This window comes from Haematobia irritans, chromosome 5 (assembly GCF_050003625.1).
Source record: "Haematobia irritans isolate KBUSLIRL chromosome 5, ASM5000362v1, whole genome shotgun sequence".
Taxonomy (NCBI): Eukaryota; Metazoa; Arthropoda; class Insecta; order Diptera; family Muscidae; genus Haematobia; species Haematobia irritans.
The window spans coordinates 68,336,324-68,363,530 of NC_134401.1; the positions used below are offsets into that span (position 1 = coordinate 68,336,324).

At 36.9% G+C, this 27,207-nt stretch overlaps 1 protein-coding gene across 2 annotated transcripts in view; it reads left to right on the forward strand.

Annotated features, from left to right (window-relative positions):
- The window catches only part of hfp (Poly(U)-binding-splicing factor hfp), a 244,271-nt gene that overhangs the window by 49,464 nt on the left and 167,600 nt on the right, over positions 1–27,207 (forward strand). For both annotated transcript variants that reach the window (XM_075309920.1, XM_075309921.1), the window contains one exon: positions 19,476–19,711. In XM_075309920.1, the coding sequence (XP_075166035.1) occupies positions 19,476–19,711 (236 nt within the window). The remainder of the gene's footprint in view (positions 1–19,475; positions 19,712–27,207) is intronic.

A 27,207-nucleotide genomic window follows, 5' to 3' on the forward strand; every position in this document is an offset into this window, starting at 1 on the left:
CAGAGGCCCTAAAGATATCAAAGGAACGTGTTGGTCATATCATTCATCAATATCTGGATATGCGGAAGCTCTGTGCAAAATGGGTGCCGCGCGAGCTCACATTTGACCAAAAACAACAAAGTGTTGGTGATTCTGAGCGGTGTTTGCAGCTGTTAACTCGTAATACACCCGAGTTTTTCCGTCGATATGTGACAATGGATGAAACATGGCTCCATCACTACCAGTACCAACATTCAAATGATTCGTGTCAAAATTTGACGTCTGTAAGTCAATTAGTTTGTGAGATAGAGCGTCTTTTGTGAAGCAACTTTTGTTATTGTGAAAAAATGGAAAAAAGGAATTTCGTGTTTTGATAAAATGCTGTTTTCTGAAGGGAAAAAATACGGTGGAAGCAAAAACTAGGCTTGATAATGAGTTTCCGGACTCTGCCCCAGGGAAATCAACAATAATTGATTGGTATGCAAAATTCAAGCGTGGAGAAATGAGCACGGAGGATGGTGAACGCCCGAAAGAGGTGGTTACCGACGGAAACATCAAAAAAATCCACAAAATGATTTTGAATGACCGTAAAACGAAGTTGATCGAGATAGCAGAGGCCCTAAAGATATCAAAGGAACGTGTTGGTCATATCATTCATCAATATCTGGATATGCGGAAGCTCTGTGCAAAATGGGTGCCGCGCGAGCTCACATTTGACCAAAAACAACAAAGTGTTGGTGATTCTGAGCGGTGTTTGCAGCTGTTAACTCGTAATACACCCGAGTTTTTCCGTCGATATGTGACAATGGATGAAACATGGCTCCATCACTACACTCCTGAGTCCAATCGACAGTCGGCTGAGTGGACAGCGACCGGTGAACCGTCTCCGAAGCGTGGAAAGACTCAAAAGTCCGCTGGCAAAGTAATGGCCTCTGCTTTTTGGGATGCGCATGGAATAATTTTTATCGATTATCTTGAGAAGGGAAAAAACCATTAACGGTGACTATTATATGGCGTTATTGGAGCGTTTGAAGGTCGAAATCGCGGCAAAACGGCCCCATATGAAGAAGAAAAAAGTGTTGTTCCACCAAGACAAAGCACCGTGCCACAAGTCATTGAGAACGATGGCAAACATTCATGAATTGGGCTCCAAATTGCTTCCCCACCCACCGTATTCTCCAGATCTGGCCCCCAGCGACTTTTTCTTGTTCTCAGACCTCAAAAGGATGCTCGCAGGGAAAACATTTGGCTGTAATGAAGAGGTGATCGCCGAAATTGAGGCCTATTTTGAGGCAAAACCGAAGGAGTACTACCAAAATGGTATCAAAAAATTGGAAGGTCGTTATAATCGTTGTATCGCTCTTGAAGGGAACTATGTTGAATAATAAAAACGAATTTTGACAAAAAATGTGTTTTTCTTTGTTAGAGCGGGGACTTATCAGCCAACCTGTTAGACCAATAAAAAATCATTCCCGACGCAGTATTGGAAACTTCCGTTGGATAGAAAACAAAGTGTTGCCGCTAGTTGCAAAATATGTGGAACTGCAGTTGACATATGCACGGAGAATTGTAATTGGGATAGCACATGATTAAAGGCTTCCTTCGTAAATCGGATGTGATAAAGAAAATTAAAATGACAAACATACACCCAAAAAATTTTGTTATTCATAACAGCAGAAATGTTTGCTAAAACAGCAGTTTTTGTTTGCTGAAAAATGGACAGCACTAGGATGTAGTTGTTTCAGCAAACATTCGTTAGTTGAAACAGTAAACATTTTTTACAGCTAAAATAGTAAAGTTGATGAAAATAGGCCACATTTTCAAGAAATGTGTTTATAACGTATCATTTCTCGGTCGTGTTTATTCTAGTTGGGTTTTGTTACGTTGTAAGTAAGTTCACATTTCAGGTGAACTTTGCCAATTGTGATACATTAATTTTAGGTTAGCTATAGTGGCAGCCCGTTATTTCACTTAGACTACTTAGTCCATTGTGATACCACAAGTGGCGAACTTTTCTCTTATAATTGATTGCTACCCAGTTCCATGTTTAGCTGAAAGACAGGGAATCTGCTTTTTATAGCCGACATCATTTCCATTGCGATGGAAATTTTAGAGAAGCTTTAAATACTCTGAAATTTCACCAGCATTACACAGGGAGTAACCCACCGTTGCAAAATTTTATGGTGTTTGGTCGAAACTGGAATTGAATCCACGACCCTTTGTATGCAAGGCGAGCATGATAAGGATTGCACGACGGTTGCTCCCATACATCTGAGTGTAATAGTAATTTTCCAATCTAAAATTTATTAAAACAATATGTGCATTACCTAAATGACTAAGAAAGGAATGACAAACAGAATACTTACCAAATATAATCTCCGCAACAAAATTTTGGAAAATATTAGTCTTGTGTCGTTCCGGAACGAACTAGTTCCAATGAACGGTTCACTAAAAGGAACGACTGTCACTAGTTCCATCTCTTTCGTCTTCATCGTTCCTTTTGTCATTTAGTTTTATTTTCAACTTACGCTCCATAGTTCCGCGGATCGCAATTTGATTTTTTTACTTTTGTTTGAGCTATAAGACAATTTATTCATTTTGGCGCGTATGTATATTAAATCATTGATTGGTATGCTGCTATTCAATAGAATCATTAGTTCCAGATCAGTTTAGTTACTTCTTTAAATTTTCCATTCATTATTGTTCAAAAATATCAAAAATATTTTTTCGGATACGATAATTCCTGTTCGTATTAGAAAATCCGTTTCAAAAACGGATTAGTTGCAGTTTTCATTTAATTTTAGTAACCATTCCTTTCCAAAATTTCCACACATTGCAATCGTCTACTAAAATTTGAACCAATCAGAGACAAAAATAATGGCAAAGCAATGTAATATTCGGTATTATACTTTGAAAATTCTAGAAATAAAATATAAATGGAAAATACACATTTTGATTATTTTCGGATATTTTTTATATTTTTAAATCCAAAAGAAAGAATTTTTTTACCATTACATAGAGATTGTAATGCAACTCGTTAGGTTATATATCAGATATGCTGCTCTCTACTTGGGTTCAAGAACGATGTGATTTTCGTAGAAATTAGCAAGAATGCATTCTATATATTACCGAATATTTTCCTATATTTATTAAAGGTGTGCGTGTGAGTGAAATTTCACTCACGATTCATGACAACTCCAACCACTCAACTCATCAATCAACTTTTTAATAAGAAATATTTTTGTGATATTTTTTCTGTGAATGTTTATTAAGAATCAATAGCATCAACCGGCTTTGAAATATTAGTTTATTATTCCACAAAAAAAAAAAAAATAAAAGGTTAAGGGATTTTTAGTTACATGCAGAGTTAGCTAATATGACCCAAATTGGTTATCTATCTCAGACAGAACTATACTGAAGACTATGAAATAGACAATTCCCCTAACAGAAACATGTATAGTCAGATGTGTTTAGATTTGTATCTGGCGTTTCTTTTCAATGACTTAATTCATCAAGTTTCCCAATCTTCTTTGTCCATATGGCTCGAATAATAATTAACATATTATATATAATTTGTTTATTGTCTTCTAAATTTAGCATCTTAGGTTTCTTAGGAAATTGTAAATGCTTGGATATTTATCAATTGATCGTAGCACACCTTTGCTCTGTTTGATTAAATAATAATAAATCAAAATAACAAAAAACCGTTTAAAATAAACTGAAATTAAAATTTAGTATCAATAGGAATGTCAATCCTGTTCCGAAACAACATAATATTCTAATCCCGCTTCTTATCTTGCAAGCCCGTTTACTATTTGAAACCAAATGAACGTACACTGAAACAAATATTTACGTGATATTAAAGATTACGCAACCTAAATTTTAGGATGCGAAATGTACAAAATATTAAGGACAAATTTCTCTAAAACAATGAAATTTTAATTAAAATAAAGTTTATAATCTTTGCTTCAAAATTTTTTTTCATTAAATTTAGGATACAAATTTTGTAAATTTGCGTCCCTCCGTTAAAGTCCCATATCTTTGAACTAAGGCTAATTGTCCTTAAAGTGAAGAAACACATTTTTGATTTAAAGAAATTGTCCTTAAGTTAACTGAAATATTGAAACTTTAGATTTAAGATAAAAACGCTTCAAATATAGGATATAGGATTTATTTTGAGGATTTAGCGACTTTGGTTTAACGTTTTTTTGGAAATAAGAAAACATTTTTGATTTGGATTTTTAAACTGGCATTTGTTTGTACGTGAGTACCTTTATTACTAAACCGCGAAAAGAGAATGAAAATTTAATAAATGAGATCTGTATCCTAATTTTAATTTTATTGGTCTTAGAAGCCAGATAGGTCGCTAAAAATTTATTTATTTTAAAGAAGCCGCATCTTTGGCTCGGAATCAATACCAAAATCCTTAAGAGAAGATCAAAATCTTTGGATCCAAGTAAACTTTTTTTGAGTGTACAGTAAATTATCGAATTGAAATGCTAGGTTTAGCTTTTCCCGTGGCCTTCCTAAAATTCTGGGGTCGGCTAGCGACGGCACTGGTGGATCTTCACGCTTCCCAACAAACCTCGGGTGGAGCGTCGTATGGTGCTCACTACAGCACTCCATACACCTTTCCCGACTCTTGCAATTAATCCTTTTGTGGCATTCAGCCAAACAATTAAAACAATAGCCGAATTGCATTACGGCTTTGCGACGTTTCGCAGCGTCCATAACTCGGAAACGCGGGCAGAGGCGGAATGCGTGTGGCTGCAGACACACTTTGCATCTCACCTCACCACACTTCTTCCTAGGCTGGGTGACGTCGCTTTCTGCCTCAGGGCGTTCATTTGTGAGACGACGTGATGGGCCAGACATGTCTGGAAATACAAAAATAAAATGAGACAGCACACACACAAAGAAAAGAAGTGGTTATTAATTTTGTTAATCAACAGGTAACAGTGCGAGCTTTACAACGGGCCTTGTAACAGTACAATTTCCAACCCTGATGTCAACAACTCGCACTGTGTTGTCGGGGCCTAAGTAGCTCTTTTCGATTCTACCTACTTTCCACTCTGGTGGAGGCAAATTAACCTTCCTGATTACTACCAGGTCACCAACTGCAAAATCTCTTTGCGGAAATTGACTCAATCGTCGTGTCGGGCTCCGGTGGGGAGAGAAGAGCAGAACCTATAAGGAAGTGTAACCCCAGGTTTGTGTTTTTGGGGACCAAATCGGTAGGATTGTCGCTCATAGGACTAAGGGGCCTTGAATTAAGGCATGCCTCGACTCTGGCTACCATCGTGCTGAACTCTTCCAAAGTGAACTTATGAGAGTGAGACACCTTCTTAAGATGAGTCTTGAAACTCTTAACTCCTGCCTCCCAAAGACCACCCATATGTGGCACACCAGGGGGAATAAATTTCCATTCTAATAATTGGAAGGCATTAAGCGAAATAAGATTTTGCTTCACTTCAGCAAGAAATCGGGCTTGGTCTCTGCCAAGAACATTAGAAGCTCCTACAAAAGATGTCCCATTATCAGAAAACATCTTAGCAGGGCAGCCTCTTCGGGAGAAAAACCGAGTAAATGCAGCAATAAAACAATCAGTCGACATATCATTTGTCGTTTCCAAATGAATTGCCTTAGTCGCAAAGCAGACAAACACAAGCACATATCCTTTAGTGATTGTTAGGTTAGGTGGCAGCCCGATGTATCAGGCTCACTTAGACTATTCAGTCCATTGTGATACCACATTGGTGAACTTCTCTCTTATCACTGAGTGCTGCCCGATTCCATGTTAAGCTCAATGATAAGGGACCTCCTTTTTATAGCCGAGTCCGAACGACGTTCCACATTGCAGTGAAACCACTTAGGAAAGCTTTGAAACCCTCAGAAATGTCATCAGCATTACTGAGGTGGGATAATCCACCGCTGAAAAACTTTTTGGTGTTCGGTCGAAGGAGGAATCGAACCCACGACCTTGTGTATGCAAGGCGGGCATGCTAACCATTGTACCACGGTGGCTCCCATCCTTTAGTGATACGGCAGCCTCTACCAATGTAGGTCTTAATATCAAAGGGTCCTGCAAAGGCGACTCCAGTGCATGTAAACGGGCGAGACAATGTAGTTCTCTCAGGGGGAAGAGCGGCCATAATTTGGTCGACAGTTTTCTTCCAAAACAATACGCATGCACGGCAATTATGATTGTTCTCACGAGATTCTTCAGTCTGGGCACCCAAAATTCTAATCTCATTAATTTCAACATTAACGAATTTTCACCATGTACCTTATTCTTGTGAATATACTCCAGGTACAATTTGGTAAACCGGGCATCATAGGGTACAATTTCGGGGAATCTCTCGTCATAGGTGAGAGTAGGGGAACGAGCAAGTTTACCATTCATCCGCATAAATCCAACAGAATCTATAAACGGGTTGAAATTCAACAAAGGGCTATTTCGAGATAACTACGCATTGTTCTCCAGCGCCACATATTCAGGGAAATGACGACGCTGTCAGAGGATAACAAGACGACCTTTAACAAAATTAGACTTCACCCTGTTCCAAATTGCAGGATGAATGCGTCTGTGTCGATCTAAATTTCGGGTGTATTCGATGAAAGAATCTGAATACATATGGCAAAACTCTCAGGGCTCTGGATAAATCAGAGAAACGGGCCAAAATATCCTCAGGAGGGGATAATTGGTTCAAATTAACTTGAATCGGTTTAGTCTCAAGATTTGTCATGATTCTAAAATTAGATTTTGGCCATTCGGAGCGAGGGCGACATAACCAAGCTGGACCTCTCCACCAAAGGTTATTCGTTAGAAGATCGCGCGCTGAAGAACCTCTCGAGGCTATATCAGCGGGATTATCGTGTGATAGAACATGATACCAATTATTAGTACCAATTTTAGTAGAGATGTTAGCTACTCGATTAGCAACAAACGTAGGCCAGTGGCACTGGGGGCTTCTGAAGCCACGACAAAACTATTGTCGAATCAGTCCAATAGAATGTCTCAATTTATGGGAGACTCAGCTCGGAGCGTATAGTCTCAACCATATCAGCCAATAGGGTTGCACCGCAGAGCTCTAAACGGGGCAAGGATTCAACCTTGATTGGCGCTACCTTAGTTCGTGCTGAGAGTAGATGCGTGACATAATCACCAGGGGCGTTTTTAATTCGGACGTATAGTGAAGCCGCATATGCTTTCTCAGAAGCATCACAAAATGCATGAAGCTGAACTTCATGGTCTGGGCTGAAACCAACCCATCGGGGGATCTCTCTCCGTTCGATTTCACTATAATCGTCCAAAAACACAAACCATCTATTCAGAGTCATGGGTTTCAAACATTCGTCTCAATCTGTTTTGTCTTTCCAAATTTGTTGCATTATAATCTTAGCAACTATTATCTAAGGGCCAGCCAACCGGCTGGGTCAAACAATTTAGCAATCTCAGACAAAACAGCTCGTTTGGTGACGGAAGATCTAGTAGGGGCTCAAACCAACTTGAAAAAGAAAACATCTTTTCCAGCGTTCCAACGTAAACCCAGAGTCTTGGTGGTACTCTCATTGGAAATATTCAAAAAATCATTATCCAATAAATATTCGGGGGGTAAATCTAACAAAAGCCCTTGCACATTCCATTTTCGTAGATCAAACCCAGCACAAACCTAGAACTTCTATAAGTTCATCACGGCTCTTCATGGCATCATCTAAACTGTGAGCTCCCGCCAAAATGTCATCGACATACATCTGCGAACGTATTATCTCCGCAGCAGTCGGGAACTCACTTTCAACGTCATCAGCCAGTTTAAGTAGGGTCCGAATAGCTAAATATGGGGCACAGATCACGCCAAATGTGACCGTGTTCAATTCGAAATCTCGAATCACATCAGGGGCTAAACGGAAAACAATTCGCTGATATGACGCTTGATCGGGGGAATCAGAATTTGTCTATACATCTTCTCGATGTCAGCATTGAAGACAAATCTAAATAATCTCAATCGGAGAATCAAAACAATTAGATTTGCTTGTAGAACGGGTCCAGTATACAATACGTTATTAAGACTAACGCCATTAGAAGTGGGACTGGAAGCATTACATACACAGTATGTATGTAATGGTCATATGTCCCAAATCAGCGTACTCTTGTAGCACCCTGTCATACTAAATCTTCAGCTCGGGATTTCTCATTAACCGCGACTCATTTCGCTTAAATTGAGAAATGGCATTATTTCGGGACAAACCAAGTTGCAAATCTTTGGGGTACTCACGCTTAAAAGGCAGTGAAACAACATGTCGACCATTATCATTACGATAGGCCGTTCAAAGGCATAATTCTTCACACCATCTATCCTCTTCTGACATAGTGCATATTTTCGGTACACCTTCGATTTCCCAAAACCTAGCAAGTTGATCATTCAACTCCATGTGGGTGTAAAATGATACCACCGACTGTAGAGGCTTGGTTTTGGGTGACTTTGCCAGTCGCGACCAACCGAAAACTGATTTCTGGGCAATTGGGGTCCTTATGAACATCAGTATGCATTATCCGAGAATATATGTCACCACCCAGTAAAAGGTCCATATGAGAACATTTTAGATCACACATCGTGATCTCGGGCAGGTTTACATCTAATAGCTGTGACAATGAATAAGTTGGCAAACGACCAGCCAATTTGTCAACAACATACGCATCTGTCGTTGGCTCAAAAGTTGGGTCAATAGGGGAGCACAAAGAGATCCTACAAACATTAGTATACTTCGCCGATATCGTGCCGTTTAGGCCAACAATATTCGCAGAAGTAACTGGGAATATCGCCAATATCGGGAATATCTTTTGCAACTTTCGGGAAATGAAAGTTGCTTGCGAGGCAGGATCGATCAATGCTCTAGCCGAGCACTTTACGCCATGACAACACAAATCTACCACAGTAGTTCCCAAAAGAACTGTAGAAAACTGTGATGTTTCCATAGCAGTTGCAAAAGTTTGCTACTAACGGACAGCTTCTGATGTAAAGGGTGATTTGTTAAGAGCTTGATAACTTTTTTTAAAAAAAAAAACGCATAAAATTTGCAAAATCTCATCGGTTCTTTATTTGAAACGTTAGATTGGTCCATGACATTTACTTTTTGAAGATAATTTCATTTAAATGTTGACCGCGGCTGCGTCTTAGGTGGTACATTCGGAAAGTCCAATTTTGGGCAACTTTTTCGAGCATTTCGGCCGGAATAGCCCGAATTTCTTCGGAAATGTTGTCTTCCAAAGCTGGAATAGTTGCTGGCTTATTTCTGTAGACTTTAGACTTGACGTAGCCCCACAAAAAATAGTCTAAAGGCGTCAAATCGCATGATCTTGGCCAACTTACCGGTCCATTTCTTGAGATGAATTGTTCTCCGAAGTTTTCCCTCAAAATGGCCATAGAATCGCGAGCTGTGTGGCATGTAGCGCCATCTTGTTGAAACCACATGTCAACCAAGTTCAGTTCTTCCATTTTTGGCAACAAAAAGTTTGTTAGCATCGAACGATAGCGATCGCCATTCACCGTAACGTTGCGTCCAACAGCATCTTTGAAAAAATACGGTCCAATGATTCCACCAGCGTACAAACCACACCAAACAGTGCATTTTTCGGGATGCATGGGCAGTTCTTGAACGGCTTCTGGTTGCTCTTCACTCCAAATGCGGCAATTTTGCTTATTTACGTAGCCATTCAACCAGAAATGAGCCTCATCGCTGAACAAAATTTGTCGATAAAAAAGCGGATTTTCTGCCAACTTTTCTAGGGCCCATTCACTGAAAATTCGACGTTGTGGCAGATCGTTCGGCTTCAGTTCTTGCACGAGCTGTATTTTATACGGTTTTACACCAAGATCTTTGCGTAAAATCTTCCATGTGGTCGAATAACACAAACCCAATTGCTGCGACATTTCATTCATCGACATTTCACGGTCTTCAGCAACACTCTCAGAAACAGACGCAATATTCTCTTCTGTACGCACTGCACGCATTCGTGTGGTTGGTTTAATGTCCAATAAAGTAAACTGAGTGCGAAACTTGGTCACAATCGCATTAATTGTTTGCTCACTTGGTCGATTATGTAGACCATAAATCGGACGTAAAGCGCGAAACACATTTCGAACCGAACACTGATTTTGGTAATAAAATTCAATGATTTGCAAGCGTTGCTCGTTAGTAAGTCTATTCATGATGAAATGTCAAAGCATACTGAGCATCTTTCTCTTTGACACCATGTCTGAAATCCCACGTGATCTGTCAAATACTAATGCATGAAAATCCTAACCTCAAAAGAATCACCCTTTAGAAGGTACATCGTCAGAAGCTGATCGGGCTGGTTTCCCATATCGCGGGTCATTCCAGGTCGTGAGCCCGAATCTCGACTTGTGTTGAAGATTCCCTTCTATGCAAGTGAGAATTATGTCTTTGTTTGCAGAAGAAACATATATTCCAGCTCTTACAATTGCTAAAAGTGTGCGGCGATGCTAGACAATTTGTGCAACATTTGAGTCGTTTGACGGTTTCGAATCGATTGTTAACCGACATTGGAAGAAATTCTTCGCATAATCGAAGGGGATGCGATTCGGAACAAAGAGGACATTTCTGCTGAGGATTAGATGGTACAGTCGTAGCGAAGCTCTTAAAACTTCTGTTACCATCACTATTAGTACTTGACTTTCGCTTTGGGCTAGTAGGTTTTTTAACATAACTCGGACCAGATGTCGAAATATTATGGGGGCGTTTAATGTCAAGACGGGCTCAAGGGTCTGATACCGAGCACTCAAAAACGTATCCATTGTTGCCCAATTAGGTAGGTCAGAACTCGACCCTTGAGATTGCTCCCAATGTCCTAAGGTAACTTCAGGAAGACGGGTGGAACATATGAATACAAATATAACGTCCCAATTCTTTGTATCAATGCCCAAAAGAGACAAATTAGTTATGCAGTCGCTCATAGTACGCTAGGGACCAGATTCTTTTAAAACGGGTGCAAGATTGAATAAAATCTTGAGTTGGGCGTTTACAAGAACCCTTTTGTTCTCATAACGGTCGACTAAATTTTGTCAAGCCATCTGAAAACACTCATTAGTAATCGGGCATGTATTTATAATATCACGCGCTTCACCTTCTGTCTTTAGCATCAGATAATACATTTTTCGAATGTTACTGATGTGTTCATTATCTTTATATAGGGCTGAGAACATGTCTCTGAACGTGGGCCAAGACTTATAATCACCGGCAAAAAATCTCAGTATCACAAGGGGGAAGGTGAATAGGAAGGGATGAACTATAAGACTTCTTCGCATTGAGCCTTTCAATTAAAGACTCAATAAGGGCTAGTCCGCGCACATACGTCTTATACGAGGGCAGTTCGGAAACTTCTTAGCCTATCACAAAAAGCGCGGTATAAACAAAAAAAAAAGTTAAGTGTTTTGGAAACTTCCATCTTTGTTATGAACATATGCTAAATTTTGTTTCGATCTGGCAACTCCTTCATATAGAAACAGGTGTTCAAAAAAGACCCATCCGCAATTTTTTACAATGGAAAAAATGCGTGCTGTCATTAAATATTTACATAAAAAAGGTTTATCGGGACAAGAAATTCATAATGATATGGTGAATGTGTGGTGAAAGTGCTCCTTAATATGCAACAGTAAAAACTTGGGTTGCTGAATTTAAACGTGGTCGTACAAGCATTGAAGATGAACCACGTAGTGGTTATGGTATTAAATGCATGATATGGTATTGAATGATCGACGAATAAAAGTGCGTGAAATTGCTATATCATCGGCTTCTCAAATGATCGATTCCATTTAATTTTACATGAAGAACTACAGATGAAAAAGCTTTCTGCAAGATGGGTGCCGCATTTGTTAACAGTCGAAAACGCATCAGAATGAACATTTCTCAAGCTTGTTTGGATCGTTTTAAGCGAAATAAAATGGATTTTAAGCGTCGTTTCATAACTGTTGATGAGACATGGATCCACCACTATACTCCAGAGACAAAAGAACAATCCAAACAATGGACTGAAGCTGGAGGAAGTGCCCCAAAGAAGACAAAAACAATTCAATCGGCTGGTAAGGTTATGGCAACGGTTTTTTGGGACTTAAATGTACAAATTCGAGAAAAACGTCCTGGCTTACAACACAAAAAAAAAAAAATAATAATTTCTAGTTTAAATGATTTGGACGTTGAACCAGCCTGCATTGATATCAGGCTAACATAAAAATAGTAAGCTACGAGGAGCCCGTCGTAAATAAGGAAAAAACATTACTAATATTGTCGTTAGAATTGTTGTTTTGTCCTTAGAAACCAGTTTCATATAGTTATCACAGTAATTGTTGTTGACTAGAAACAAGACATTGTGTGATCGTTCGCCAATCAGGTGAATTCAGCAATGTCTTTAAAAATAGATTTCGATTTATTGGTACCTTAGTGTAGTAACAAATCGAAATCTAAAAATAAGATTAAGGGATTGTAAAGTTATACGAAAAGATGATGCACAGTGCGGATGAAAAAATGGTTAAATTGGGGAAGAATAATTCTCGTATGTAAATTTCATAAGAAATTAACATAAAAGAACCAAATTGAATCATCTCACCCGGCCAGATCTCGCTAAAGACTATGGAAATGTGTAGTGGCCAACACTGAAACATATACACGCTCACAAAAAATCGCTTCTGTAACATATACTCCCAAACATATTTTGCTTCAAGCATATATATTTTTGGGTATTGCCCAAACATTTATATGTTTGATCTCTTCCAATATATAATATGTTTGAAAGCATATTGGTCTAAACAATATATGTTTGGGTAGTCTAAGTTCCAAACATTTTGTATTTTTGCATCCAAATTCAATAATGTTGTCTTCCAAAAAACAATATGTTATTATGTGAACATATAATATGTTTGGAAGCATTTTGCACCCAAAAATATTATATGCTTAAAAAAATTCTCCCAAACAATATTGTGCTCAAAATTTTATTTATTTATTTATATATTTACAATTATAATGAATTATGAAAATAAACAGGTAATATAGGTGCTAACAACATAGGTTTTCGACCTGAATGCTCAAAATTTTGTTTCTGCCCAATTGTATATTCCCCCACATCTTTCTCACTTCCACGAGATTTTTTAGTTCTTAGCACCTTTTTCTGTAATACAAACATTGTAGAAGAAATTATTCAATTGTATGATTTTTTTTATTTTAATTTTACGTTTTGCCGGACGGGGATTCGAACAGCGGACCACACAGTTTGTAAGGATCAAAGAAGTAGCTGATCAATTGCCTAAGGAAAAATAAAATGTTAATTTTGTAATAACAAGCAACAACCACCAACTTAATTCAATATCGCTCCCTGTTAAATAGCGCCCCAAGCTACTAAACACATATATGTTTATAGGCTATTTCTAAATTAATATATGTTTGCATCCAAGCATATTATATTTACAAACATTTTATGTCCCAAACATGTTATGCTAGTTTATGAACATTATATGCTTGCACTCAAAAATATTGTGTTTAAAAATTTGTGTTCCAAACATATAATGTTTATAGCCAAACATATGAAAAACAGCCTTTTTCATCCGTGTAGAAACAAGACATTGTCTGATCGTTCGCCAATCAGGTGAATTCAACAATGTCTTTAAAAATAGATTTCGATTTATTGGTACCTTAGTGTAGTAACGAATCGAAATCTAAAAATAAGATTAAGGGATTGCAAAGTTATAAGAAAAGATGATGCACAGTGCGGGTGAAAAAAATGGTTAAATTTGGGAAGAATAATTCTCGTATGTAAATTTCATAAGAAATTAACATAAAAGAACCAAATTGAATCATCTCACATGGCCAGATTATAGCTTCAGGAAGATAGGAAATTTGCTACTGAGGAGATCGAACTATTTACTGGGTTAGTTTCATACTCGAACCAAACGCGTATACGACAAGTATTGACATTGCATTAAAATACAAATAAAAAGAAATTAAGTGCACGAAATAAATTTCCATAAAGGGGAAAATGTAATTTTTTGTTGTTGCCTAAAATTAAACATTGTTTCATTAAGAAAATTAAGTTTTTCATTTAAAAAATAAAAACGAAAAATAAATAAAAAATTACAAACATGTAGCGAACTAACATGGTAAATGCAACATTTGGTATGACGCAAGTCAAGTCCTATCTTCCTCAAGTTTATTGTCTTCGGTTTTCGTTTGGTTGTTAGAAACCAAAGCTTATGGGCAAATGTAAATACAACAACAACAACACACAGGCAAACGAAAGAGTGTCTTTGTATTTATTATTTCGTTTATTTTATTGTTATTCTTGAACTTTTGTTTATTTTATTTTCTCCACTAATAAATATCAACAACTTTACCTTGGTGTGATATTATAGGGGAAAACAATGGTGATAGTCAATAATTTTGGGGGTAAAAAATACCAAATATATCCAATGGATTTTCGGGCTCTAAAAAGAGAAGCTCAATGATAAATTATTTTATTTTAAATGTCGGGCGGTTTTATCCGGTTCGTAGGACCTATGAATGTTAGGTTAAAGTGGCAGCCCGATTAAGATTCAGGCTCACTTAGACTATTCAGTCCATTGTGATACCACATTAACTAAAAGTACCTATTACATATGGGCACTTCTAGTTTTAACCGCTGAACCTTCTTGATTATTTTTCTTTGTTGAACCAACCAGATTGTTCCAAAAACATTAGCAGACTGCTTAAGTTAACGTTTTCCAGATCCGCCAGTAATCTGAAGCTATATGCTCCTAAAAGTTGCTTGCGCTTTACACAAAATGCAGGACACTCACACAAGAGGTGTTTAATTGATTATTTTTCCTCCGCATCATGACAGCTCATACAATAGTCATTATACTTCGCGCCAATAGTTTTTGCAAAATCTCCTATCAGGCAGCGACCCGTTATAGCAGATATCAGGAGTGATATCTGACGTCTCGAGAACATTAGCATATCTAGTGTGCGGTTTAAGTTGCAATGGGGCTATATTTGCTTGGTGTCGTTACAATCTTTGCAATTCTCCCATCGAACATTTGCCATCATAACAGCCTTCTCACGCAGCATGAGCTTGCAGGTAGCTAGGGGCATACCAACAAATTCTAGTTCCCCTGGAATATGTAAGGTAGTCCCTAGCCTTGCCAACTCATCCGCTTCGCAGTTCCCCGGTATGTTCCTATGGCCAGGCACCCATATTAGGTGAATATTGTACTGCTCAGCCATCTCATTGAGAGATTTGCGGCAATCGATGGCCGTTTTCGAGTTGAGGAACACAGAGTCCAAGGATTTTATTGCAGGTTGACTGTCTGAGTATATATTAATGCCCACATTTTTTGGAACATTACTTCTCAGCCAATTCGTCACCTCTCTTATTGCTAATATTTCAGCCTGAAAAACACTACAGTGATTAGGTAATCTTTTCGCTATTTGAAGTTCCAGATCATTAGAATATACTCCGAATCCCACTTGTCCATCCAATTTGGAGCCATCAGTGTAGAAATCTATATATTCTTTATTCCCCGGGGTCTGTGTGCACCACGCCTCACTGTTGGGGATTAGAGTCTCAAACTTTTTGTCGAAAAGTGGACTCGCCAAAGTGTAATCCACTACGTTAGGCACATCTGACATTATTTTGAGGACAGAACTGTGACCGTAACCTTTTTCCGACCACAGCGATAGTTCGCGCAACCGCACAGCCGTTGTTGCAGCTGACTGTTTGGCCAAAATGTCTAAAGGCAATAGATGCAGCATGACATTAAGGGAATTTGTTCCTGTCTTGCTGAATGCGCCTGAAATACACAAACACGCCATACGCTGAACTTTATCTAAACCAGTCGGTTTCTGAAGTGCCGGCCACCAGACTACAACACCATATAGCATTATAGGTCTAGCCACTGCCGTGTATAGCCAATGCACAATTTTTGGTTTTAGTCCCCACTTTTTTCCTATTGCCTTTTTGCACGAGTACAAAGCTACAGTTGCCTTCCTCGCCCTTTCTTCAATATTAAGCTTAAAGTTCAGGACCTATGAAAAGGCGGGGAATTAGATAAAATAATATATCAATGAGGGGGGAAATAAATAAAAACGCAATTAACTTTTGGTTTTTAAAAATAATAAATTAAAATTAAATTTATTTGGCGGGGGTAATCGCACCTTCGGGTATATGAGAGAGAGAGTAAGAGTGAAAGAGAGAACTTTTCGTTCAGTTAAATGTCATTTTTTCACACATCGTTATAAATTTCAGTGTTGTATTTTACATTATATTAAAACTTACAAATAATAGGTTGTCAACCTGAACACCTGCAAAAAAACGTAGTAAATGTCAAAAATACCTACAGGATACCTAGATTTGATTTCAAAAACTATGTTTAATGTCCCAAGTCATGAAAACGCCATATTGAAGTATTTTAGATTTTTTTTTATAATAATATTTTGAAATTTTTGCTCAATAGCAATTTGCATGATTTGCTGACATAAACGTTTGAATGCAACCCGTTTTCAAATTACTTAAGCTATGAAAGTTGTTGTGGCAAAAATCGGATTTAGGTACAATGTGTGGTCATGCAAAATACCATCCTCGCAGATTTCAATTTATTAATAACTCCGATTTTAATACATCTATGTGAAATCCAACTGGCAGTAGTAACATACGCCTATAGTTACTATTTTTTATAAAGAAAAGGCATTCTCAAATCGAGTAAGACATAAATGGTTCTAAAAACACGTATACTGTACAAAAAGATATGTATATTGCAAAAAACTAAGTATTTTACGAAGATTATTATTTTCTTTTAATGAAAGGGATTTTTTATAAAGAAAAAGTATATTAACGGTATTTTACGATTTTTACGACGTTTTTATCGTATGGTAAATACGTCCTAAATACCAAGTCATCCACGGGGTTCCTAACTTCAGGGCCCAGTGGACGACTGAAGTAATGAATTTGGTTAATGGCCAAGAGTTAGTTCCAATTAGTCGACCAGAAGACGGGTCGATAGGTTGCGATACTTTGGCAAGTCTAACCTTTCCTAAGTTAAGGTTTTCAAAAGGAGGTAATCCCTCAAGAAAGAGATTCGAGGAACGCAGAAATGTCTTGTTTATCCTAAAGAAATTAGGATCAGTCGACCCAAGCATATTGTCGGCTAAGCAAAGCAATGGAAAAAGGAACGATCGCACAAAATGGAGACATGGACAGGCACCATATGCCTTGAAATTCACCAAAGTTGAACCGAGGGTTATACTTGACGACACCATCGAAACGGCTGATGTGACGGTTATTGAAAATCTTGATGGTTATACGGATCCTATAGATACATCTTCACCATTGTAAGGCTGCTTGTGCTGCCTTAAAAGTTCTCCTGATGAAAGAACGAGGGCAGTTCGGAAACTTATTAGCCTAGCACAAAAAGCGCGGTATAAACAGAAAAAAGTTAAGTGTTTTGGAAACTTCCATCTCTGTTATGAACACATTTTGTTTCGGTCTGGCAACTCCTTCATATAGAAACAGGTGTTCAAAAAAGACGCATCCGCAATTTTGTTACAATGGAAAAATTAAAAATGCGTGTTGTCATTAAATATTTACACAAAAAAGGTTTATCGGGACAAGAAATTCATAATGATATGGTGAATGTGTTAGGTGAAAGTGCTCCTTCATATGCAACAGTAACAGTGGGTTGCTGAATTTAAACGTGGTCGTACAAGCATTGAAGATGAACCACGTAGTGGACGTCCAAAAACAGCAACAACAACAGAAATTGTAGCCAAAGTGCATGATATGGTATTAAATGATCGACGAATAAAAGTGCGTGAAATTGCTAATATCATGGGCATCTCAAATGATCGAGTCCATTTAATTTTACATGAAGAACTACAGATGAAAAAGCTTTCTGCAAGATGGGTGCGCATTTATTAACAGTCGATCAAAAACGCATAAGAATGAACATTTCTCAAGCTTGCTTGGATCGTTTTAAGCGGAATAAAATGGATTTTAAGCGTCGTTTCATAACTGTTGATGAGACATGGATCCACCACTATACTCCAGAGACAAAAGACTTCAAAGGTATTTTATTGATTGACTATCTGCAAAAGGGTAAAACAATAAATTCAGAGAACTTTTGGATCAATTATAATGTACAAATTCGAGAAAAACGTCCTGGCTTACAACACAAACAAAAAAAAATTTCATCAAGACAACGCACCAGCGCACAAGAGTGTTTTAACAATGGCTAATCAACGAAGGAAAGTACGAGTTGCTTGACCACCCACCTTATTCTCCTGATTTAGCTCCCAGTGACTTTTACTTGTTCCCAAATCTAAAAAATTTCCTTGTTAGCAAGCGTTTTACCTCAAATGAAGATGCAATTACAGTTGTAAACCACTATTTTGAAGACCTTGAGGAAAACTATTTTAATCAATGGAGAATTGCTAGAAAAGCGTTGGACTAAGTGTATTGAAGTTTCAGGAGATTATATTGAAAAATAAAAATATTTTTGAAAAACTAACTATTCTCTTTCATTGATAGGCTAAGAAGTTTCCGAACCGCCCTCGTATGTTGCGATATATTTTGCCTTAACTTTGGCAATATCGTCACTAGAAACCGTTGTGTCACACAATTCCTCATAAATTTCACGGAAATTCTCCCAAAGTCGAATAATTTCCTACTTATAACATAGTTTCTCAGCTCATGGATACATCAGTTTAAAATTGGCAATTTGTACTTCAAAGACCATATTTCCGCCAACTGTGAAGAAAGTTGATTGGAATAGGTATAAGGATACATTCAATATGATGATACCGGAAATACCAAAGACAAATATAAGTACTGTGCAGGATATCGAACAAACCTTGGAGCGGATTTAAAGGGTCTTCAACATCTCACAAAAAACTCCAAGAGGAAAGCCAAGGAGAAAAATCGACCGCCATGGTGGTCTACGGAGTAAAGTAATATAAGGAAATCCAGCAGGAAGATCTTTAACAAATCAAAGTCCACGAGAGCTCCGGAGGATTGGGACGCATACAAGATGACTCTGAGAGGATATAAGTGAGTACTGGAAAGGGCTCAGCACAACTCTTGGAATGATTACTGTAGCAGTATTGAGAATACGTCAGTATTGACAATTATTTGGATCAATTAATTTTGTGATCGAATCCATAAATTTTCTTTGTACAAATCGTTATTACATTTTGCGTGATTCCCTATCATCGACGATATAATCATAATTTTAATTGTTTGTTTTGATTATACAAACTATTGAGGTAAAACTCTTAAGCTGTAAGTCTTTACTTAACAGAACTTCTTATGAAGTTAACATATAGGATTTTCGATGTACACTTAACGCCATGTATTTTGCGAAAACATTTCATTCTTTGCCGGGTTATAATGGGAGGATACTTCGTCGCTTATCATATCAAACATACAAAAGTAATAACTTTTCTAACCTTCTTTTTAGGAAAATTGTCTGACTCAAAAATACCTTACATCTCGCAACCAATATATGACTTGAAACAAACGGGTGATGTAAAATTTGGACCAGGTACTAGATCCCCCCTGCTTGGACTACTGGGAGGTGCATTGCCCAAACTGTCTTCAGAACAACACGAAGCTGTCAGTAAAGCAAAAAAGTATGCAATGGAACAGAGTATTAAAATGGTACTAATGAAACAAACACTTGCTCATCAGCAACAGGTAACTCTTTTTATTATTAAAATATTTTTTTAGTGTGAACTAGTATAAAACATAGGTTTAATTAATATTTTGATCCTATGCCTTGTTCCTGTTGATCGTACCCAGTCGAAACAAAGCAATTCACTCGAATTCGAAACAAGTTAGGATATTCAATATTTAAAAATACGTTTCGTTTGTGTGAGTATACACTGATTTTCATTTCATTTTCATTCTCGTTGACCTGGCAACTCAAATTTCGAAATAATATAACCAAAACCTAACTTTATTTCGTTCGAAATATGAAAGAAAATTGCATAAGATTAATGTCATTACGGAAGAAATTTACCATAATCCTTCCACTGGCATATGTCTTATACATAAGTTAACGAAGCGGGTTTTTTGCCGATGTTAGGCAAAAATGCAATAACACTAGTTTACAAATTTTTTTTCATGTACACTTGATGAGAGGCAACTTTTCTTATGTATTTTGATCTGCTGAATTAGAAAAAAATGTTTATTTTGGGGATTTGCCGTTATTTTTAGTTTTTCGCTCTTTTTTTTCACTAAATAAACTATATCTCGAGTTAGAAATGTCCGATTATATCGGACGAATAATCGTGTATAATTGGATTTGTGATAGGTTAGGTTAGGTTAGGTTAAAGTGGCAGCCCGATTAAATTCCAGGCTCACTTAGACTATTCAGTCCATTGTGATACCACATTTAACTAAAAGTACCTATTACATATGGGCACTTCTAGTCTTAACCACTGAACCTTCTCTATTATTTACTTTTGTGGAACCAACCGGACTGCTCCAAAAACATTAACAATCTGCTTAAGTTAACGTTTTCCAGGTCAGCCAGTAATCTAAAGCTATATGCTCCTAAAATTCGCTTACGCCTTACACAAAAAGCAGGACACTCACACAAGAGGTGTTTAATTGATTCCTTTTCCTCCACGGCATGACAGCTTATACAATAGTCATTATACTTCGCACCTATAGTTTTTGCAAATTCGCCTATCAGGCAGCGACCCGTTATAGCAGATATTAGGAGTGCTATCTGACGCCTTGAGAACACTAGCATATCTAGTGTGCGGTTTAAGTTTAAATGGGGCCATATTTGCTTGGTGTCGTTACAAACCTTGCAATTTTCCCATCGAATATTGGCCATCATAACAGCCTTCTCACGCAGTAAGAGCTTGCAGGTGGCCAGAGGCATACCAACAGATTCTAGTTCCCCTGGAATATGTAAGGTAGTTCCTAGCCTTGCTAACACATCTGCTTCACAGTTCCCCGGTATGTTACTATGACCAGGCACCCATATTAGGTGAATATTGTACTGCTCAGCCATCTCGTTGAGAGATTTGCGGCAGTCTATAGCCGTTTTTGAGTTAAGGAACACAGAGTCCAAGGATTTTATTGCAGGTTGACTGTCTGAGTATATATTAATGCCAATATTTGTTGGAACATTACTTCTCAGCCAATTCACCACCTCTCTTATTGCCAATATTTCAGCCTGAAAAACACTACAGTGATTAGGTAATCTTTTCGCTATTCGAATTTCCAGATCTTTAGAATATACTCCGAACCCCACTTGTCCATTCAATTTGGAGCCATCAGTATAGAAATCTATATATCTTTTATTCCCCGGGGTCTGTGTACACCACGCCTCACTGTTGGGAATTAGAGTTTCAAACTTTTTGTCGAAAAGTGGTTTTGCCAGGGTGTAATCCACTACGTTAGGCACATCTGGCATTACTTTGAGGACCGAACTATGACCGTACATTTTTTCCGACCACAGCGATAGCTCGCGCAACCGCACAGCCGTTGTTGCAGCTGACTGTTTGGCCAAAATGTCTAAAGGCAATAGATGTAGCATGACATTAAGGGAGTCTGTTCCTGTCTTACTAAATGCGCCTGAGATACATAAGCTCGCCATACGACTTTATCTAAACAAGTCGGTTTCAGAAGTGCCGGCCACCAGACTACAACACCATATAGCATTATAGGTCTAACCATTGCCGTGTATAGCCAATGCACAATTTTTGGTCTTAGTCCCCACTTTTTCCCTATTGCCTTTTTGCACGAGTACAAAGCTACCGTGGCTTTTCTCGCCCTCTCTTCAATATTAAGCCTAAAATTCAGCTTCCTGTCCAAAATAACGCCAAGGTATTTTGCACACTCACCAAAGGGAATTTCAGTACCCCCTAAGGAAATGGGCCTAACCGTGGGAGTTTTGCGATCTTTGCAGTACATGACTATTTCTGTCTTTGCTGGATTTACCCCAAGACCATTATCTTTCGCCCATTTCTCAGTCATCCGGAGAGCTCTCTGTATAATATCTCTGATTGTGGATGGGAATTTTCCCCTGACTGCTAGCGCCACATCATCTGCGTATGCGACCACTTTTATCCTTTCTTTTTCTAGAGAAACCAGAAGGTTGTTTATAGCAACATTCCAAAGAAGAGGTGATAGAACTCCTTCTTGGGGAGTGCCTCTGTTCACATACCTTTGTATGTTTGCTTGTCCTAGTGTGGCTGAAATGCGTCTCTCCCTTAGAAGTTCGTCTAACAGCCTAAGTATACCTAGATCAACATTCAGAGTTGTCAGTCCATTTAATATCGAGCTCGGATGGACATTATTGAACGCCCCTTCGATGTCTAGAAACGCCACGATTGTGTATTCTTTGACAGATAGTGAGCTTTCAATAAAGCTGACCAGTTCATGCAATGCGGTCTCAGTAGACCTGCCCTTCGAGTATGCATGCTGTCGTTTCGAGAGCAAACTTGAATCCACGCTAGTTCTAAGATACATGTCTATCATCCTCTCCAGGGTCTTAAGTAGGAATGAGGATAAGCTGATTGGTCGGAAATCCTTCGCACTCGAGTGAGAGGCTTTTCCTGCTTTAGGTATGAAGACGACTTTTGTTTCCCTCCACTTTTCTGGAATATATGCTAAGTTTACACATTGTTTATATATCACCGTCAACCAGGGGATAATTCTTTCAGCCACTGCCTGTAACTCCGCCGGAGTAATTCCATCAGGTCCGGGGGATTTGAATGGTCCAAAGCTATTTAAAGCCCATTTTATTCTAGATTCCGACACAATTTCCTCGATAGGAAGTGATCGCCGAGCCTCTGTTACACCGCCGGAACATGGTTCAACCGTCTGATTTCCAGGGAAGTGTGTGTCCAAAAGTACCTCCAACGTCTCCTCACTGGACGTTGTCCAATTTCCCTCCGATGTTTTAATGAAACCTGGAGCGGTGTTAGTGGATGCTAGTACCTTCCGTAGTCTGGAAGCCTCTGACGTATTCTCAATACTGCTACAGTAATCATCCCAAGAGTTTTGTTGAGACCTTCTCAGTTCTCGTTTATATTCTCTCAGATTCATCTTGTAAGTGTCCCAATCCTCCGGAGCTCTTGTGGACTTTGCTTTGTTAAAGAGCTTCCTGCAGGATTTCCTCATATTACTTAACTCCGTAGTCCACCATGGCGGCCGATTTTTTCCCCTTGGCTTTCCTCTAGGGCAAGCAGCTTTCAGTGAAATGTTGAAGGCCTTCGTAATCCGCTCCACTGCGTGTTCGATATCTTGCACAGTGCTCATATTTGTCTCCGGCATTTCCGGTATCATCAAATTGAACGATTCCCTATACCTATTCCAATCAGCTTTCCTAACATTTGGCGGAAATATGGTCTTTGAAGTACGAACAGCCAATCTGAAACTGATGTAGCGATGATCTGAGAAGCTATGTTCCCTCAAAACTTGCCACTCAGATATCTTATCATTCAGTTCCGGAGAGGTCAACGTTACGTCCAAAACCTCTTGTCTGTTCCTGGTGACGAAGGTTGGTGCATCTCCCTTATTGCAAACTACCAGGTTAGTACGCAAAATAAACACTATTAGCGACTCTCCCCTTGCATTAGTATCACTATTCCAAAAAAAAAAATCATATATTACAATTGACCTTTTCCGCCAGAAAACTAGTTGGTTTAGTGAAAAAAGAGCGAAAAACTAAAAATAACGGGATATCTCACAAACTGTTTCATAAAAATTTATATTTTTTTTTCGAATTCAGCACATCAAAATACAAGTCTCATCAAGTGTAAACTAGTGTAATCGGCCGAAGCCGATTATTTTCCTGAAATTTGTAATTGGTGTGATTTAGTTCAATATTAGCACATTTTATTCAACATTTCTACTAATTTTAGCAAAGAGAACATTTTTACTCTCTTGCAATTTTACGTTGTACTGGATTTTATGTTACAATAAGTTGGTAAAGTAACTTTTTATGTCAAAGGGACTTTTCCTTTATTGTTTTTGTGTTGTTTTATAGAACAATTTTTTAGTAAGAAGACCTCACAAATATGCAACTTTTTCAAAATTTCCAACGGTAACACGGGTCGGAGCTATACCTCATTTTACATCTAACCTCAATTTACATAACGGTTGCCAATAGTGCCAAAACTAATCCACCAAACTTTGAAGAAGATTTTACAAAAAATCTACCAAATTAATATATATATATATATATATATATATATATATATATATATATATATATATATATATATATATATATATATATATATATATATATATATATATATATATATATATATATATATATATATATATATATATATATATATATATATATATATATATATATATATATATATATATATATATATATATATATATATATATATATATATATATATATATATATATATATATATATATATATATATATATATATATATATATATATATATATATATATATATATATATATATATATATATATATATATATATATATATATATATATATATATATATATATATATGCGTACCATATATTTTGGGGACTTTTTTCCGATATATTGTATATTTCGGGGACATTTGCATACTTTGGGGACGGTACTCAAAAAAATCGTATATAAACCGCATACTTTGGGGACTTCAGTCTATCGTATAGTTCAGGGACTGTTTTTGAAAATTTTGAGATTGCATTTTTGATTTATTACTCTGTTACATTTATACTTATTTACTTACTGTTTAACAATTTATAACCCTGTTTTATAATATTTATAACAACTTTTATATTTCAATTTTTTTGGTATTGTTGCCACCTCTCCTGTATTAAAAATAAACTTGTAAGATGTGAGGCGACATCTATTAGTAGGCATAAAATATTACTACTGGTTCCAAGCTTTACTAAGTTAAACAAGCCATCTACAGTCTGATTCATACAATGATCATTTCAATTGCTTCTTTAAAAGATTGGCCTTATGCAATACACTATTATTACAATTCATTCAAAAGGATATTTTATTTGTCATTCGCACATTTATATTTTGAAAACGAATTAATAAAATTAAATTAATTAAATTAATCATAAAATTATTCGTGAGTCACGATATTTTTCGTGAATCACGATATTTTTCGTGAGTCACGATATTTTTCGTGAGTCACGATATTTTTCGTGAGTCACGGTATTTTTCGACGTTTTCGTGCGTGAGTGTGCGTGAGTACAAATTTTCTTTTCGTGAGTGTGCGTGAGCGTGAGTCCTACCAAAAAGTTCGTGCGTGAGTGTGCGTGAGTATGATTTTTCAGTCGTGAGTGTGCGTGAGCGTGAGTAAAATATTACTCACGTGCACACCTCTACTCTAATGCTTGCACCGAAGTACTATCCTCCAATGTATGTACGTGTAAAAGTATTACTGTTGATATATGAACGAGGAAGTTATTACCAATTTTACGCAGGCATACTTGTACTCATACCTGGTAATAGGAGTTTTTGTTGGGTAAATATACAAAAATATATTTCATTTGAATTTATATGTTAAATTTATATGATAAAATACATAGTCCATAAATTGGATATTCAAGTACATTATATATACAGTTTTTGATAAAATTATTTAAGTTGCATTGAGTGCTTTTTGCAGTGTGATTTCTTATAAATTAGATTATGAAATTGTCAATTCTACAGACATCTGCCGTGTTTTAAAGTTTTCCATTGGTTGTTTAGCCGATCTATATCAGGAAGTACATACTCGGAGACATGTACTTCCTGATATAGATCGGCAGTGAAAAGCAGTCACTCGAATTTGGGTTTCTGTATTTTTTAAAGTGAGAATTAGGGATGTCAACCGGGATAAATCCCGTCCCGAAATCCCGGGATTTTCGGGACGGGATTAATCCCTAATCCCGGGATATTTTATTTTGAATCCCGAGATTTTTCGGGATCCCGAAAAACTAATTCAAATTTGTTAAATTTGTGGCTTTTTAGCAATATTTATTAATAAATTGAAGTCTTCATTCAGTGCAAACGGCCCTTAGATTTCATACCCTACAAATTGAGTTAATAAACATTTATGGTAGACCTTGAATAAGTATTTATAATACTGAGGAATACTTTAAAAAGCAAAATTCCATCAAAAATCGAAGTAAACGATAAGGTCCTCAAGCATTGATAAAAGGTCCATCGACAGTATGACCGTTCCAGCAAAAAAAGCGTCGCCAAAAAAGTAATGAAAATGTTCTTTTTGGATCCGGAAGTGGTGCAAAATTGACGCAGAAGCGTTGAATTTAACATGGGCTTGTCATAGGACGGAAGTCTTCCATTTCAACACTCACTTCTTTAGGTGTGATCCGAATTCAATGTTTTGGATGTAAATTAAGAAATTCTGTAATATTTTGTCAAATAAATAATTTTTATAATTTTTTATAATTTTTAATGGATTCTAACGCTTGTCGGAAACGTTTGACCTCAAATATTTTCAAAAATTCACAATTTTTTCAGAATGGATTTAGCATTTATTTCGACAAAATTTAAATGATTTGTACCATTTTATAAATTCTTACTCTGTTTTTAACCTATTTGAAACAAAAAAAGTTAAAATTACCCATTAAAAGTATGAAAAAAACAAGTTATAAAAAATTGAATTCAAAGAACTTCCTGAGTAGTTAAAATAAAGAACATCATTGGGAGTGCATCTTCTGGAAGTGCTTTTAAAGTTGTGCCTTTGGAAGAACTTCCAAATTTTTTTGCTGGGGTGTTTATCTGAAAAACAAAAAAATTGGATGCCTTGATATTTTTAAAAAATTGCTTAAAACCATGATGTACAAAAGGATTAACGCAAGTGTACGTAAATATGCATAATCTAATCAAAATCCTTAAAATGTTTTGCTGAATAAGATAGCGATTTAAAATTGTTTTTTTTTGTCATATTTTTTTGTTTTTCTTTTCTTATATTATAGCAATTTGAAATAGCTTTTTCTTAATAAAGTTTAATTAAACTAAATTGGTTTAATGTACAACAATTTTTTGGCGCTGTACATTGTTATTACTTAAAATATTTAAAAAATCGCGGGATTATATATTTTAAAATCCCGAATCCCGGTATTTATAAAAATCGATCCAGAATGACAGCCCTAGTGAGAATACATTGATTATCAAAAATGAGTATTTTCTAATTTTTGGCCGAGAATTCATTCAATTTTTA